This window comes from Ictidomys tridecemlineatus, chromosome 1 (assembly GCF_052094955.1).
Source record: "Ictidomys tridecemlineatus isolate mIctTri1 chromosome 1, mIctTri1.hap1, whole genome shotgun sequence".
Taxonomy (NCBI): domain Eukaryota; kingdom Metazoa; phylum Chordata; class Mammalia; order Rodentia; family Sciuridae; genus Ictidomys; species Ictidomys tridecemlineatus.
The window spans coordinates 7,853,852-7,871,672 of NC_135477.1; the positions used below are offsets into that span (position 1 = coordinate 7,853,852).

The 17,821-nt window shown below is 55.6% G+C and overlaps 2 protein-coding genes across 2 annotated transcripts; both read right to left on the reverse strand.

The window, feature by feature from the left end:
- Positions 1 to 370: 370 nt before the first annotated feature.
- Positions 371 to 8,521, reverse strand: Hmx2 (H6 family homeobox 2). The gene is made up of 3 exons (XM_078038875.1): positions 8,380 to 8,521; positions 2,364 to 2,632; positions 371 to 1,501 (listed from the first exon to the last, which is right to left on the reverse strand). The coding sequence occupies exons 2-3, from the start codon at positions 2,629 to 2,631 to the stop codon at positions 948 to 950; spliced, it is 822 nt and encodes a 273-aa protein (XP_077895001.1). The 5' UTR covers position 2,632; positions 8,380 to 8,521; the 3' UTR covers positions 371 to 947.
- A 2,870-nt stretch (positions 8,522 to 11,391) lies between these two features.
- Positions 11,392 to 15,572, reverse strand: Hmx3 (H6 family homeobox 3). The gene is made up of 2 exons (XM_005320746.4): positions 14,034 to 15,572; positions 11,392 to 13,406 (listed from the first exon to the last, which is right to left on the reverse strand). The coding sequence occupies exons 1-2, from the start codon at positions 14,431 to 14,433 to the stop codon at positions 12,733 to 12,735; spliced, it is 1,074 nt and encodes a 357-aa protein (XP_005320803.1). The 5' UTR covers positions 14,434 to 15,572; the 3' UTR covers positions 11,392 to 12,732.
- Positions 15,573 to 17,821: the final 2,249 nt, after the last annotated feature.

Sequence of the window (17,821 nt, forward strand, 5' to 3'; positions counted from 1 at the left end):
ATCACGGTGCAGGATGCTCCTCGCGCCCTGGCCTGGCCCAATCCCGGAAGGCTACTACTTCAGCAGCAAGACCGGTTCCCGGCCTTTGTCTTTCTCCCCGCGGGCTCTGGAGCTGGATTCCATCCGAAGTGAGCCCCAGCCCGCACTGGGATTCTGCGCCATTGGATGAGGGTGGGAGGGAATGTGCAGTTCCAGCCACGTGCGGCCTGGGCAGTGGCTATACCCAGACCTTTAACCCCGGATCCCGACCCCACCCTCCACGTGGTGCGAGTCCGATCTTTGCAGACCCCTGTAAACTCTACCACGGAAAATGAAGGAAACCTTCCGCGCATTGTTGTGCTGGGTAATTAACCCCTCCAAAGTTAGCAACGATGTTTAAAATGTTTTATTTTTTTTTCTCCGCTTTAAAAATATTTACAGATCGGAACTCTCCCCATTTCGCCCCTACCCATCCTCGGGATGAAGGAAATGAAAAGAGATTATTAGATCATTGTCCACAGCCCCTGAGGGCCTGGCTTGGCCGAGCGTGTGTGCATGTACATATGTACAGGTGTATACATGGGCAGGGGTGGGGGGAGTATACCTGGTTTCGTTGGTATTTTTCTGATTTTTTTCAACCAATCAAAGCCAATCTGGCCAAAACTCCTTTTCCCATCACCACCCGAGAATATCCCTCTCCAAAGTGGTTTTCTAAGCGTATTGGTTTCATTTGGGTAGAAAGCAGGCAATCTGGTTTGAGGAATACCGATAAATACCCGAAACAAAACAAAAAGCAGGGCGGAGGCCATAAATAAGAGATACTGAATACACATAGTGTATTTCTTAATATTTCTGGAATCACGTCGCTTTACTCCGGAGGTCTGTGAAGGGTGCAGCCCGCGCCGGGCTCCGGGGCAGTCGAAGAGGTCCCGGGCGAGCCGGAGAGTGGGCGCGCGCGGGCAGGTGGGTCAGTAGTCGAGCTTGTTGTAGAGGTTGTAGAGCGGTAAGGCCGAGAGGTTGCTGCTGGGGTAATAGAGCGGCGCGGGGAAGGCGAGAGAGCGTGGCACCGGCACGCGCAGCAGCGAGCTGTCCCGGAACACCAGCGGCATGCCCACCAGAGTCTGCGCGGACGCGTGCGCCATGTTGGCCGCCTCCAGCTCGGCGGAGAGCTGCCGCTTCCACTTGTTGCGGCGGTTCTGGAACCAAGTCTTGACCTGGGTTTCGGTGAGCTGCAAGCTGGAGGCGAGACACGCACGCTCCGAGCTGCTCAGGTAGCGCTTCATATCGAAGGTGGACTCGAGCTGGTACACCTGGCTGCGCGAGAAGACGGTGCGCGTCTTCTTCTTGGCCGCGCCCGCCTGCCGCTCGGCGCCGCCGTCCCGCGGCCGCTCCGGTCCCGGGGAGGGAGAGCCCGCCGGCAAGAGCCTCTCTTTCTCTTCTTTAAAGTCCGGATGCGAAGGAGAGAGAAAAGGCGAACGCTCGGAGCTCGCCGGCCCTGCGCCTCCGCTGCCCTTAGGAGTACCTGAGAAATAAGAACAGACAGGAAGGCCTTGGAGTTGAAGAGCTTTGGAGATCCACAACTCTTCCCGGGACTAGAGTGTTGCCAGAAGTCTGCAATCTTGGTCCCATGTTACCAACTCCCTCCTCTTCTCCCTCTAACAAGCACCCCAAACCCAGCACCTCCGCCTTTAAAAGCTACAGAAGAAGGACCCAGCTATTGGAGTCTGGGAATCTGGGGTCTCTGTGCTCCCACCTTTATGAAAGGATAGGTGGCAGCAGGGAGAGGAGGCCTGGAGGGGGAACGTTACCATTATAAAGGTGAGTTTGTCTGGTTATAACTGAGCTGGAAGACTTCCTCCAGCTAAATAGGTCAGCCTCATTTCACAGGCCATTTGTTTAGAAATCACGCTAAGGACCAACTCGGGATCTCCTTCCTCAAATGTAAAGAGGAACCGTCTCTGAAACGCACCATTGTCAATCATCTTAGAGTGCTAATCATTCCGAGGAGGAGAAGGAGACACAGACAGAAGGGGGGGGGAGCAGAGCAGAGAATGCAGTAGAGACAGAACATATAGACCTGACTTGCAGACCACCTGTCTGGAAAGAAAATATCCTGTGTGCAACCAGCCAGGTGCCCAGACCGCTGTGGTCCACACTCTCTCCAACCCGACCTTCCCAAGAAGCCCTAGCCGCGCGGTGGGTGTGCTATCCTTCTCCTCCCGAGCTTTCCCGGGCCAAGAAGCCACCGCCGCGCTGTTGTGCCCTCCCCTCGGCCCCAGACCCCCAGCGGCCAAAGATCTGACCCGAGGGGGAGTCTTGACGGGGCACGCAGCCTCGCTCCCCTAGCGCTCACTCGCTGCCAGACTGCAGAGTGCGATCCTTACCCAGGCAAGGAAAAGGGATGTGGGGGTGGTGCTTGGGGCCTGGCTCCTTGGGGCCGTGCGGGTCTGGGCAGAAGCAAGCGGGCGCCTTCCAGCCGTCGTCCGGCTCCTCCTCCTCCGAGGACACCGACAGGCTGCGCTTCCTAGCTGGCCAGCCGGCGGGCTCCCGCGGTGCTTCGGAGGGGCCCCCGCCCAGGATGGACTGGATGGTGAAGCTGGAGACGCCACCGGCAGCCGGACACCCCTTGCCCACATCTTCCTTGCTGCCCATCCTGGGTTCATAAGAAATCGGAGGAAACCAAGAACTCCCTTTAGAGACGATCTGGGCGGAAGGTGGTGCAGACAGGCAGGCAGGGGGGAGGGGCGGAGAGGGGAGCTAGGGGGAGGGGGCGGGGAGGTTGGTGGGGTGTCCCTTCCGCGCAGGGGACACGCGGGTACGGGACGGCTGCGCGGAGGTCCCTGCCCGCCCGGCTCTAAGTACGCCCGCCCAGACCCAGTGCAAATGCCCCTTCCTCGCCCACCAGCTAGCGGGGTCTCCGGCTGCGCGGAGGCGGCGCGGCCTCATTTGCATAGAGGTTACCGGAACGCGGCCAATCGCAGCGCCGCAGAGCTGCCCCGGAAATTTTCAAAAAGCTCCGGCCCCGCACTCAGTGCGGGAGAGCCCCTGGAGTACGGCAAGAACCCGGCCGGCATCGAATCTGTCCAGCCAGGGGCGTCTAAGGGCCGAAAGCCGCGTAAATTCCAGCCTAGGTCCTGGTATCTACTTGGGATCCCTGCCTCTTCTGGGACAGGGACAGCGCGGGGCTCCGAGCTGGAATGGCCTGCCACTGCCGCAGGCAACAGATCTTCGCGCCTCCGAGGGCCTCCGAGAGGCTGCCACCACACTCCCCAGTCCTCCACTCCTTCCAACCCCAGAGGGACTGGCAGAGCTGTCACTTGGCGACCCTCCTGGGGGTGGAGAGGGTTAAGTGCTTGGGTCTGATTGACGCTGTTCGCTTGAGCGTAGCAGGGAGCCCCAGGATCAGACTTCTGCCCTTCCTCGCCTGCAAATCCCATCCCTACCCGGGCCAACCGGGCTAGATGATTTTGGGGGCGGGAGATGGAGAAGCCCTAGATCGCGCGTCAAGAGATGCCGGTTCAAGTCCCAGCAACACCGATTACATCCAGCGAGCTGGCTTGAACAAGTCTGGTCTCAGTCAAAGCGTCTCTGACCTCAGGTGAAATGAACTCATTAGTATCTCTTCCTTCTTCTGTTTTGAAGATCACCCAGGTATGGATGGAATAGCGCCAGAAAGCCTACAGTAGGAGCGCTAGTAGCACATAGTAGTTACTTCCTAAACCTTTACTGAACAGCGGCCGACCGGCCTTCCCATGCCAGAGATGAATCTCTTTTTCGTTGTCTATTGGAGGTCTTGTAATTGCTAGAGAAATAGAAACACTTTTTCCTGGGAAAGGAACGGAAGGAGGTAGTTATGATGACACAGTTTTGGACTTTTGCAGGGTCCACTCAACTAGGCTGGGCAAGATACTTATAACTTTCCGAGGCTCCGTTTCCTAAAATCGAGGGAAGTAATCGCCTACTTCGCAGAGGATGTGATGAGATTCAGATATCCAACACCAAAGCTGGCACGTGGTGGTAAATAAACCAGGGTTCCCTGTTCCCTCCCTCCTTCTCACAGTCCCCTTTGGAGTTAGGGCTCTTGCTCCATAGTTCCTAGAACAGCTATTATCTGATCTATAATCACTCGGGCACCTGCAAAAAGGCTTGGGGCCACAGTACTCTACACTAGTTTTGACCGAAATTGGGGTAAGGCAAGGCCCAAGCGCCCAGGCTAACCCTACGCTCAGGCTGCAGCTTCCAACTGCTCAGCCAAGAGGTTGAAGCTGTCTCTAAGGTGCACCCCAAAACAGCCAGGAGTGAGAGGATACTGTGGAATCAGTCCCCACGAATGTCCAGACGCCACACCATGACGATGCATTTCCTTCCTCTCCCTCACTGCTCCCGGGCTGAGTAAAGCGCTTATAATATCATTAGCCGCGGTGAGTAACCGACTGCGGCCCTGCCAGTGGCAGAACTCCCTACTTAACTCCTCCAAGGGCTCGTTAATGGGCTAATTGATTAGGAGTCAGCAGCGCAGCCGGGACAGGGGAGGCAGGAGGAGGGGGCCAGGGTCTGTGCGCCGCGGCCCGGGAGGCTGGCGAGGGGCAGGTGCCGGCCTCCGTCACCGCATTAACCTCTTCAGGGCTCGGCGGCGGGGTCGAGACACATTACAAATGGTCAGCTTTAATCATGGTGTCAGCTCATTAACCCGGAAGGACCCAGTGCTGAAATACAATTTGTGAGTCCTCCTATACGCGACCACAGCGCAGGCTCCGGGGTCTTCCCACAGCCCCTCCGGCGCGCTCCCGCTCATTTGTGGGGTAGAGGGGAAATGGAAGGAAAAGAAAAGTCCGACTCTCTAATCCCCTGCCTCTCCCTAGCACCCTGAGCCAAGACAATCCCTGGAAGGAATTGGCCAGTCCACTTGGCAGCAGAGCCAGCTACTCGGCTGGGGAAGAAAGCTCAGGGTTGGGGGAGGTAGAGTTGGTTTGAACGTTTCTGCGCTAGCTAGTAGTTGGTGCCAGGAACATGCTGGGAGGCCTGACATTGTTCACTTTAATCCTCAGAGCAAACATGATGCACACACCCCCCACCCCCCACACACACACACATCGTACAGAGGAGGAAACTGAGGCTCAGAAGAGAAAGTGACTAGGTCAAGCAGAGAAAGCAAGCTCGATGCTCAAAGTTGTTCCACTTCAGATGCCACGCCCCCTGGGAGAGAAGAGCGGGCATTGACATTGAGCTTGTAGAAAGGCAAGACCGAGGACACTATCAGGGCTGGTTTATGCATGGGGTCAAGAGCCAAGGAGTTGACATGTTTCAGGGAAGGGAGGCAGCGTCCTGGCCTCTGAGGTGGGCTTCAAATAAGCAGCTCCCAGACCTGCAAGAAAATGGAAAGCCCACTAGGGTAGCCGGGCTGGAGGACTCAAACTGGAAAACCAGGAGGTCTTGTGACCCCATTTCCCCGCTCTGGGTTGGTTTGGGGGAGTCAACAGGAGCCATCTGGGGTAGTATTCCTCCAGCCTTGTCTCCTGTTCGCATTGAGGGTCTGGTCCTCACAGGGGCACTTCCTTCGCCCCCACATCCTGCAGCACAAATGCTTACTCACACGCATTCATTCAACAAACGTTCCGTCCCCCCTCCCCACCTCCCAGCCAGGAAAATGGTGGTGGGCCCAAAGCGGAGCCAGTGGAGACAGAGCAGACTTTACACTCTGCCGCCCCATGGGCTGCAGCTCTCCTGTGCTCTCCTCGATTCCAGTGGTCCTGGAGCATCAACAGCAGTCACAATGCAGGAGTCCAAAGGGTGAAGACACTATTTTCGTAGCCACCCCTTTCGGAGATCTCATCACCGAGAGCGCAGAGGCCCGTAGACGCCCTCTCCTGGGCCCAGCGTAGCTGCAAAACCCACTCCCAGGAACTCAGATGTACCAACCACCACCCATGGACACCGGGTCTCTCCATCCCCAAGTATTGCAATCCTTCAGCTCAGTACCACTCCCACACCCTGCCCCACCCTCCTTGTCTCGGGGTAGCTCCGCCCCTTCCTACTGCACGGTTTAGGAGCCGACCCCCTGGAGGATTGCCTTCCGCGTCTCTGGGATCGCCCCCCCCCCCACACCCTCCTAGGAATAAGGAATAACTGGGTTCCAAGGAATGATAAACTTTCCAAGACTGAAAGAACGCTTAAAGTTTAGGTCCCGAGATTATGCCTCTGCTCAATATTAAAGCGGCCCAGAGCAAACTTGCCGAGGAGCCTAATAAAAATTGATCCTCTCTGCTCTGCGGCGGTCGGGAAATAGGCTGGCTGAGCCGGGTAATAGTGGAAGAAGGCTCCCTCTGAAATGACAGATGAAGTCATAAACAAGTTTGATCTTGGAATCAAGCTTCGATAAATATTAAACACAGCCTCCCCCCCCCTCCGCCTTTACGCGAGTGGATTATGATATATGGCGCGTCCAAACTTTAAAATAAGGAAATACCAGAGAAAATGATCTCAATAAATTTTCTAAGTATAAACGTTGATTATGTTTCGATTTTCATTCAAGGGCCTCTGCTGTTCGTTCTTTGGTGCAAATGACATCTCGCAATAGGCTTTTGGGGAAAAGGGCTCCCTATTTGAAAAAGAGAGCCCCAGAGGTGTACAATTTATGTAATCTGCGGCTGGAAAATGAATTGTGTAATTTATTGGAAAACAGAAAGTCATGAAGATTGGATCAGCATAGCCGAGTCCTGACACCCCCCCTCCCACATCCATCAAGTTCCAATTAACAGCCTAACCAGAGAGCTTTAATGGGTTTCCAATCTAGTGGCCTGATAGACTCATCAATTCCTCTGGGAGAAATTAAGAAAATCGACCGCCCCTTGGCGACGCAGTGTCATTCCTTTCTGCAACTATATGTCAAATTAAAAACACAATTAAAATTTAAACTGTTTCAATCAAAGGGTGCCCTGCAACCTATGTTTCACTTAATAGAACTTTGATGAAAATCTGATGCGTGTACTCCATCACCAAGGGGGGCGAGGGCAGCGAAGGAGCTCACCAGAGATGGAGATTCTTTATATTTCTTTAAGACATTATCGCTGGGGTGAGACACACCAGGTGACTCCACCTCGCGGCTCCTGCCTGGGTGATGGGCGCAACACAGCTCTCTCCTTCACTCTCTCCTTCGCTCTCGCTCTACACCTCTCCCCCATCTCCTTTTCCTCTCCATTCATCGCAACCGGAAGGGATCTTTTTGGAATACCTGCCACCCAGACTTTGGACAATTTCCCCCGCGAGAGGCAACTCCTGGAGCAGCCTGAAGCAGCAGCCAAGGAAAGGATCTGGGCGAGTACTACCAGTATGCACCTCCCCGCAACTCTCCCAAGGAGGGGGGCTGCGGCTTCCAGCTATCCCTTGCCGGGGTCAGGGAATGCCCAGACGCCCTTAAGATACACTGTGGAGTCTGGGAGTTGGAAGTGTGTGGGAGGATTCCCAAGCGGGGAGGGGGATGCCGAGGAAGGGTGTGTGTGTTAGTTCCACTGAGAATTAAGGTTTTTTGCCGCCTCAAACCCTGCTGCCCACCTTATCCCCCCATTCAAAGTACTTCCGCAGGAGAAACAAGCTGGGGGAAAAATGCATCCCCAATCTTAACCTAGGATCCCTGTCGGAGGTACCAGCCAGTGCGCCAAAGTATACTCAGCACAGTTATTTTCACAGATCTTTCCCCTCTTCCACTGCCACCCCCTCCTTGTTTGCAGATCAAAAGGTCAACGCCATCCTCTCTGCACACGGAAACCGCAGGCACCTGCACACACACAGGCGTTCACTTTTCCAGAAGCAGACATCCAAGAGTTGGGGATGGCTTATGCCCTAAAGTCAGAAGGACCCGTACAAGCCCTAGAGGCGGCCGGCCAGTGAGCGGGAAGCTGGGAGGAGGAGCCTCCAGGATAGCTCCTGCCGGGTCAGGTGTGCTCGCCAGTGCCCGCCTGGCGCACTGAGCCTGCCTGGCCGCTGGAGGGATTTCTCGGCGAGTCGTGGTTCTTGAGCCTTGGACCCGTCTCACGCGGACCAGTGGGGCGGGGCGTAGGGGGGTCTTCTAGATACTCTGTGGAGTCTAAGTTTGGACCATTAAGGGAGAAAGGCCCCCAGCTGGGTCACTGATCGTGGACGACCTGCAGAGGCAGGACGGCTCCGCCCGGCTGGGGTGGGGGTGAGGGGGCGGGCACGGAAGCGGTCCTGGACAGCCTAGATGGCGAAAGGGGTGAAAGCTGGACCAATGGACCTGGCCCAGGAAAACAACATTGCTAGGCCTCAGCAAAGCGCTGGAAGGCAGCGGGCTTAACGGCCCTAGGGGACCCCGCGGTTGAGACCTCCGCCCTCATCTCGTTTGTTCAGCGTGGAGCCCTAGAAAGGAAAGCAAATCCCACCGACCTTTTTGCCTTCTCCTATTTCTCCCAGCTCCACTTCCGGACTCAGACGAGGAGACCAGTGCGCTTTGGGGTTCTCCGGTGTGGCCTCTGGCTCTGACCCGCCTGGAACTGAAGGGGCGTCCTGCTCAGAATGAGTGCCAGTGACAGGGGGGCAGTTTATATCTGTCTTGCCGTTGTTTGATGTACACACACCCGCACTATTTACTACCAAATAAAAGAAATACATCTGTGTTGCCAACAGAAACAGTTCAGGCGCTGGCTCTGCGGGTCTCCCAGGGCCTAGAGACGCTGCTCAAAGCCACAGAGAACCGAGGAGCCCAGCACGTGGGGACCTCGGTTCTGAGTGAGGTCCTGGACCAAAGTAGCAGAAAATCCAGGGTGGGTAGTTGCCAGCTCCACTAGTTGACCAGATGGCTTATGAGGAGGCTGCAAAATATTCCCAGGGGTTTTTAGGAGCCACTAGGCCCCCCACCCATCCTTTCCCAGGATTCTTCCCAGTTTGCCTCAGCCTGATGCCATTGGAGAAAACCAGCTGTCAGGGTCACCTCAAACAGAGTGTCCAACTATGTGCCTTAGTCACAGAGAAGATGCTAAACTGACATGGTGTGTGTGCTAGAAGCCTACAGATATGTTGTCTGTTAGGAAGTATAAAGTTTGTGTGTGTGTGTGTGTGTGTGTGTGTGTGTAGCATTTATGTCAAGTGTGAGAGCAGCCTGTGTTGTTTACATGGGTATCTCTTTGGGCCATATAGAAAGGATTTAGAGGCAAAATGAAGATTACAGAGGCTTGAAGATTAGTTGAGGTGCAGATCAGGAAGAATCAGAAATTAGGGTAGGCAGATTGGGTTCCAAAATCTGAAGGAGAAGTCAAAGGGTAAAGTCAGGGTGTCTGTTCAGTGTCCTAGACATGCACTGCCCTGACTTCCCCTATGGAATGCGCAGGAGGAATCTCAGAAGGCACTGTCACTCTGCCCCAACCCCAACCCCTTTTAGTAGTTCCTTTGCAGAAGTTTGGGCTGGGAGGCTCTCTGGGTAGGGGAATGACACCAGTCAGCCCCTCAGATGTGACAGTCCCATCAAGTGGTTTCTTGGCTTCTCCTGATAGGAAAGCCTCAGAACAACCTGCAGTTGAGGTTGGGATGCTTCTTACTCAGAATGACTTCTATGTTCCACATCCCTGCACCCTGGCTCAATGTGTCTTGCACTGGGAGAAATACTAAACTGCAGCCAGGCCAGCCAGAGAAGGAGGTTTCCTACCTGGGTCCACTTCCAGGCTCACACAGCTGCCAGTACCCAGGCCACAGAGGCATCACTTTCCTCCCCCAGGGAGGCACCATATTTCTAGGGAGGAAAGCTCTGGCTAGGGCAGCAGAGCTCCTCAACAGAAGGGAAAGGGAGGCTTCTGGGAGCAGGACAAAGGATAAACTGTGCTTGTGGAGAACCAGTTATTTCTTGACTTTGTAAAGACCTGGTCAGTCAAGAACCGTTTTCTAGAATCCAAACAAATAAAGAAGTATTTTCTTGGCGTTTGATAACATCGTGTTCTGGCTGTAAAGTCAAAGGACGTGTTTGCTATTGCAACATCATTTTTAATGAGCTGTTACTGGCCTGTCCGGCAGTTAGTATTGCCAACAGTAAAAGCCATCAGTATGTTTGCAGGTAACACAAGGAACGACATATTTTGACCCCGAATTTCTGTTTATTTTTCAATTACGACACATGCCCTCGTTTTTATTCCAAACCAGAGGGAAATAAAGGGAAATCTATCTTCACTGGGGTCCGGGCTAAAATTTTGCCATAAATACGCATGCCGGTTTATTTGGGAGCAGTTTTCCATCAACGGAAAACGATACTCCACGTTTCAGCCACAGTAGACTCAATTGTGACGATTGAGTTTGAGGAGCTTGGAACGCCCTGGAAGGAGGCAGCGCAGGCAGGCGCTCCCCAGCGGTGGTGTCCTGCCGCGTGCTCTCAGAAATCTTCTTAGCTTCGGGTTCCTCATCTCCCCCTTTCGGCTCCCCAGCTTCAAACGTGCGCTGCCAGGAGTATGCAGGGACACCCTCAGCTTGAAGGCAGGCAACCACGCTGGTTGGCGAGGACCTCCCAAGCACCTGGCTTCCCCTGGGCCGACCAGCTCTTGCAGGCGGCAGCAGCGCCTTCCCTCTCCAGCTGCCCACCAGCGACGGGTGGTGGGCCGGCGCCAAGCAGCCCGCGGGAGCGGCTAGCTTGGCGCCGGCCAGGACAGGGGGCACCGAAAGGCTGTCCTCGATGCTTTGGGCGCCGGTGGACAGAGAAAGGTTGCCCGGGAGGGGACACGGTTCTCTCCATTGCGGCTATCATAGCTAGGTGGCTTCGGGTCCCTGGCCCTTGGCCTATGAGGACAGCGCCCAATTCCAAGCAGCCACAGGGGCGGCAGTTCTCCCAAGCCTTGCTGAAGCTCCCTCCCCTAGAAGTGGGAGCTGCCATGCCAAGAGTTGGTGGGCTTCCCCAGAGGGCTTGCCGAGGCCCGGGTCTCCCAGGTGGTTTTGGCAATTGGCCTCCGGCCCCAAGCTAAATTCTCAATTCACCCTCTCATTCCCCCCAACACCCCTGAAACAACCAGAGCCACTACACTCCTAGCCAGACATCCCAAGGACCCTCTGCCCAGAAAGTCGCGACTCTTGAAGGAACAGTGGTTTGGGAACAAAACGCTAGGCTGTAGCTCTGCGTTCAAAAATACCGTCTTTAAGCTCAAAGCTGTCGCTTTGCTCAATTTCGCAAGCTAGATAAACCTAGGTCTTTTCCCTTTCGCGCCCCATTCTTCCCTACTCCCAAGGCACTTCAAGCCGCGGAAGATACTGGGGAGAGAGCGCCCCTGGACGCGAACAAAGCCGCCTCTGTCTCCGCCGCCTGCTGGATTATAGGGGTGTGCCTCCAGGTCGGACTTAGTTCAGAGGCAGCCAGAGGGAGACAGAAAAGAGACACCTGCTCTGGGAAAAATCATCCAAAGTTACACACTCTGGCAACATGAAAACTTCGTTCTTTTCTTTTTAATTAATTCAGTTTCACGACAACATTAAGTGTAACAATATTTTGTGGGTTTTTTCATTTTCTTAAAAAGGGTCTGAACCCAGGAAAAGAGGGGGATGAAGGGAAACAAACTACTGCAGAACAACAGGTGTAGCCGACAGAAAGAAAACAAGATTGGATGGCAGAGCAAGGAGCCCTGCGGATTTTGAGGGTGAATTTTACAAGAAATCTGTACATTTATCAAATAAGTTAAAATTCTCCTAAATTGATTGTCCTTCACTTAAAGCGCTCCAGTATGCCTAACTTACTCCTTTGAACATTGCTACCTATCCTTGTTTTCTTCCTTTCCTCTTCCCCTCTGCTTAATTTTCTCTTTCTAGAGGAATGACTGCAATTATACTGCAAAAAGATCTGCTTCCCTCTTAGAGGAAGGAGCAGGGATCTCAGGAAATTTTGTATAGTATTGCACAGGTCAAAGTACAATAGTTACTGCAGAACAAAAAGGTAGGAGGAGAGGATAAAAGATAAGTTTTAAAAAAACATCAAAACCATTCTCTCAAAATAGGGAATAAAATAATAATAGTAATATCAATAATTTACTGACAAGTGAAATTCCCCCAAATAAACGCTACTAATAAATAAGACTATTCAAACCACGCCAGATGTGGAGCTATTTCAATTTTCAGAGTTCTGATTTTGGGCTGTTTTGTATTTTTTCTCCTTAAACACTTCAGTAGAGAATTCTTGGTCACAAAGGGAGATAGATGAAGATATTCATTGCCACAGACCTCTCAAGGCGAGAAAAGCTAGGAGTAGGGGTTCCCACGAGAGGCTGCTCAGACTCTGAAAACGCAAGAAGTGTGGAGGAAGAACCACACCCAGAACTCCAGAAATAAAAGCACTACCATGAATTCTTTCTCTTTCTGGACTCTGAAAATCGCTCAAAAGAAAATGAATGAACTAGAGGGATTAGGGTTTGGGGCTTATTTTCCTTCTATAAAAATAAAACCCAAAAGTCACTGCTCAATGCAAAGTTAGGGAAAGGGCTGCACCCGCTACAAAAGCTTTTAGTGGGAATGTTTGACCTGGGAATTTTGTCTTTTTCCTAATTAGTAACCACAACCAAAAGGAGGAGGAGAAGCGCCTCAAATCCATTAGGGATGAATTGCACGAAAATACATTGCAAATACTTACAAAACTCTACCGATTGGGGGAGGGGAGGCCAGGCAGCGCGCCGAAGCCCCGTTCCCAAGGCCGCCGGACGTCTCGCCGCCCTCGGCCCGGCCCAGTCTCCTCTGGGGTCTGGGAAGGTGGCCGGGCACTCCCTTCCCCTCCCCTCTCGGGCCTCAGACCGGCCGTAGCAGTGGCACGGATGAAACCACCGGGTGCGAGTAGTAGACCGGGTGCGGGAAGGTGAGCAGCGGCTGGCTGACCGGCACGGGGGCCCCTGCGGCCGCAGCCGCTGCGCCCTCGGCCGCCGAGTTCTCGTGGTAGAGAATTGGCACGCGCACTATGCGCTGCGCTGCCGCGTGGCTCAAATTGGCGGCCTCCAGCTCCGCGGCCAGCTGCCGCTTCCACTTGTTGCGGCGATTCTGGAACCAGATCTTGACCTGCGTCTCAGTGAGGTGCAGCGACGCGGCCAGGCCGGCGCGCTCGGAGCTGCTCAGGTACCGCTTCATGTCGAAGGTGGACTCGAGCTGGAAGACCTGGCTGCGCGAGAAGACGGTGCGCGTCTTTTTCTTGCGACACGCGGGTTTCTTCTCGGGACTCTCGGCGCCCTTCTTCCAGTCCTCGGCGCCCGGCGTCGCGGCCGCCGCCCCCACGTTCGCCCCGGCTGCGCCCGGAGCCGCCTCGCCCTCCTTCTTGCCTTCCTCGGAATCGCTCTCCTCCAGAATGATCTCGTCCGGGCTCTTGGAGTCCAGCTCCTTGTGGTCGGGGTCAGCCTTGAGCAGAGGCTCGGGGGAGTCGCGGTCCGTGCCAGAGGCTGGGGAGGAGTCTCGCAGGAGAGCCTTTTCCGAAGCTGGGGAGACAGACAGACGAACGCACACACACACGCACACGGACACAGCCATGAGCTAGGCCCGGCTCCAGGGGCCAGCAGGATCAACCCGCGCCGGCCTCCAGGTTCCGGGCCTTCCTTGAGGCCTAACCGTCCCCGTGGGCCTTCTCCTTCCCGTTTGGGCTGGAGTAGGGAAGCCGTGTCCTGGGATCCCCCTCCTCCCGAAGACAGGAGAGCAGATAGTAGCAGCCGGGCCGCTCCTTTGCATTCCCCGGGCTCCCTTGCCAGGGGCCCGCGGAAAGATTCACCATCCGCCGGTGTCCTCCCGGGACAACCCCTCTTTCCAGGCGGTATTTCCAGCCCTGGCCATCTGAAGCCACTCCAGTCAAGCCGGAGGCCACTTTTCCAGGGAAGCGCCGCGCCCCGGGCTCCAACTCCACCTCTTTTCTCACCAAGTGGGATTGAATTCCCGGACAGCGCAACCAAGCGCTCTGGCTGGAGATGCAGGCCAGGGGCGGGAGGAAGTTAGCCAAACACCGGGTTTGCGGGTTGGGGGATCCCAGAACTGCGGTGATAAGCAGCTCCAAGCGGGGATGGGACAGGCGCGGGGAGGGAGGAAGAAGAACGAAAATTCAAAGAGGTCGGTACCTTCAGGTCGCGGGAGGTGGCCGCCGGCGGGGGTCAGGGTGTAGGGGTACCACCAGGCCGGGGAGCGCTCCAGGTAGTGCGCAGGCAGGGCAAACCTCTGCGCTGGGATCTCAAAGCGGGGGAAAGCCAGGTCGCCCACCTGCGAGAGCGCGAAGCCCGCGGCACCCTCCAGGGCCCCCTTGGCTGCGGCGGCTGCGGCGGCGGCAGCGGCGGCGGCGGCCGAGGCCGGTGCGAAGAGCGTCCGTGGGGGCGGCTGCGGCTTAGGGGGTGGCCGGTGGTGGTCTCCGTTGAGCAGGTTCTTGATGGAGAACGGGGACTCCTTGGGCGCAGGAGGCGGGGGCGGCGGAGGCGGGGGCTGCGCGCTGGCAGTGCCGGAGGCATCCGGCCCGGGCTCCGGCATGGTCCCCTCTCCTCCGGGTCCTCGGGAGGGAGGGAGCGGGACGGGCGGGCGGCCGAGCGAGCAGGCAAGCGGCCGGAAATCAGACCATAAACGGAACTCAACTACGGGGCGCAAAGTCGGGGGCCGCCCCGGGCGCAAATCGAGCCGCGGGAGGGCGGGGTGAGGACCGGGCCGGGGCGGGCTCGCATGGGGGAGGGGTCCTGAGGGGCGGGGAGCTGCCCTGCCGCGGCACCGAGGGAGCGAGGCGGCTCAGCGGCGGCTGCAGCTCCCGGGGAGGAGGCAGCAAGAACAGTCCCCGGCTTGGGGCTGCGTCAATCCGGCGCCGGATGCTAATGATGAAATCAAAATGTCATCCAAGTTAAATGCGGGGAGTATACGGCGATTGGGCGCGTACAATGGCAAATGGGATTAGGCAGACGAAGGCGCAGCCGAACCCCGGCCCCGCAGCCGCCTCCGCCACCGCCCCCTCCTCGCCTTCCCTCGGATTTTGGCGCTTTGGCTTCGGGCTATAAGAGCCCGCCTGTTATTGGCTTTATATAGTCCAATTAGGCAGCAAATGAGGACAAACCTATTAGCACAAAAGGATATTGGCTCCCGCTAAAGAGGCACTAGGAGCGCTCCCAGGAGCGCAGGAGGAGCGAGGGACCCAGAGCCCGCGGCGCCCCCGGCCGGCCAGAGCGCACTGACAGGGGCTAGTGAGGAGCCGGAGCCTCTCTCCCCCCTGCAGCTCGGGACCCGCTTCTCGCCTCCGGGCCTGCGGGAGGGGGAGGGGCGGGCCAGGCCCTCGCGGGTCACTTCGGGGTTATAAACGCTGGCAGCTGCCGCTTCCCTGCCCCCCGGGGCTTGGCAGGGGCTCGCTGCCCCCGTGCGGCTGAAGAACTCCCAGCTCCGACACAGGAGGCAGGACACGACCTCGGACCCCAACGAACTCAGTACTTTCCTACCGGTTAGGGTCCGGTGGCCTCAGCATTTCCCCCAAAGCCTGCTAAGAAGAGAGCGGCCACGAAGAGGGAGATTTGGGTTCACCATCCACCGGCTAGTCGTTAGGAAGGGAGTTGGGGAGTGAGTCCTTGCACTGCAACCGCGCGCTCAGGAATCCGCGTAGCTTTGGCCTTTGGCTCTGGTCTACCGAAGAGTGAGCTTTCCCTTGGGAAGTGAAGTGGGTGTGCGTCTCTGCGCACCCGCGTGTGCGCGCAGGACTGGCCGACGCCCGCGCGTCATTCTTTGGGGGTGTTGGGGTAGCAGCATTCTGGCACCCGCCGCTGCACTCCAAAGAGCACTTCTCTTTTCCGGATGTCTGCGCTCCAGGCTGAAGGATCAACTTCCGAGCCTACAGTCCCGAAGTCACTTTCTTCCAGGAAGTTTTTCCCGCTGGCGTTTGAAGCTGCCCAGTGCTTTAAAAGTAGCTTTGTGATCGAAGGAAGGCGTAGCGGAGTATTTGCCTCGGTTTTAGCGGTGGCATCCACACCAGAAGCTTGTCCCAAGGGTCTTCAAGTCCCTGGAGAACCTCGTCGGGCCTCTGAGGAACAGCTGGGTGGAAAGTCTCTCTGCTCCTTCGGCTTCAAAAACAGCTCCCCGGGTCGCACGGGGAGCCCAAGAAGCAGGCATTTTTAGACTCTAGATTTAACCAATCATATAAATTAGAATTGTTTGTGGGGTCCCTTCCAGAATGACAAATCCCTAATCAAGGAAAGGTAGCAAAGTATCTTCACCCACCCTTTGCCTTTGGCACGCCCGTAAAGCCAAAATCTCTTTGTGGCCCCTGTACTTCCCCAATGCCTTCTTTTTCGTTAGGCCCTGCCTCGACGGACACGACCATTTGGGGTCACCGAGTGAGAATTGGGTACGTTTTATTTTTCTGTCACAGGGTGTCAGATCCTCCCCAGTAAAATCTCCATAGGTGCATTTAGTGTATCAGCAAATCTTTACCTACAGAAATAGACCTTACTTTTTCTTTGGCTCTTCCATATAAAATTATTATTACTTTAGTGTGTGAAGGGCTTTAGTGGAATGCAAAACGCTACAGCATCCAAAATCCGAGTTGGAACCAGTCACATTTTTGAGACTCAAGCAGGGTGGGTCTCATGCTCTGATTTTATAGGAGGAGACAAGCATCTAGAGAGGAGACCGGGCCTAGATTACCTAACCAGTAGTCAACACCCAACAGTCACTTTTCCTAACTGCAGAAATCGCTCTAGGCACGTAGGTCTATGCAGGTTGCATGTGCATTGCCTGCACCTAGCAGGCCAGGTGTGTGAGGCGGAGGAGAAGCTCCTACTGGTGCGCACTCGCGTTGTGGGAGCTCTCCGGTCAGTCAGAGGCGTGCAAACTTAAAGTTTTGACGCATGAAAGCCGCCTTTCACCTGAGAGAATTGGAAAAGCTTATCACTTCGCAGAAGGGTCGCGGGTGTGGCCTTTTGCCTAGCATATGAAAGTGCCTGGGTTCAATCCCCAGCACAGGGGTGGGGGTGGGGAAATCTCAGAAAAAGGAGAAAAGACGGAGGGTTTTTGTCTAGGGCGGGTTCTTGGTTGATCACAACTCCAACACTAGACCCCAATGGAAATGGGGCTTGCCTTGGCGTGAGAAGATTTCAATGCAGCTGTCCTTGACCCTTGCGATGCGGCTTCCGGGTTCTCACCCCTCTTTTGTCGTTCCCGACTGTGCTTCCCCTCTCAAGGGGCGCGCAGGGGCGCTGGTGGTTGTGTGCGCTCCCTCGCTTTCACTAGGGAGGGGGTTGTTTGGGTGTCGGCATCCCCAGCCTGTTTTCTGAGTTAGGGAGGCTGAAACTGAACAGCAGGATAAAGAGTAAGATCTATCCTTTGGCTTCAAGAAATCCCCAAGCGTCGACAGAGCGGTCCACTTGCCCTCTGGCGAGGGTTGTTGCGTGTTACCTGCGCCCACGACTCCATTCAAAGTCTGGCAAACAGCGCCCTCTATGGGGCATTCTCTAAACCAAGCCTGCAGGCTCGTCTGGAGAAACCAGTCCTAGCGCACAACATTTAAAAGCCTTAAAAGCCTCTGGGCCTTACCCTTCCCTGCGGCGGTTAGTGAACAAAAGCATTTTTGTCTGGATTCCAGGAGAAGCAAAGGGTGAAATAGCCTGCAGGTCTCTGCGGATCCTTACCTGGCCATCACAGGAAGAGGTCTCCTCAGCCTCCCGCCTTCCTCTCGCTTTTCCTTTTTTAGGGCCCGTTCTGTGTTCCAGGAGGCACAGAGGAAAGGGAGTGGACTGCCTTATTCGTCTTTTTAGGATTTGGCGTGCCATCCGCCGACCAGTGGATGCTCAGTGACCACTATGCGAATGCCTGCATGCCTGAGTGCGGTGGGGGGATGATGGATGCATGGATGGATTCAAAGTTCCCATTACAGTGGATAGGCCCACTTTAT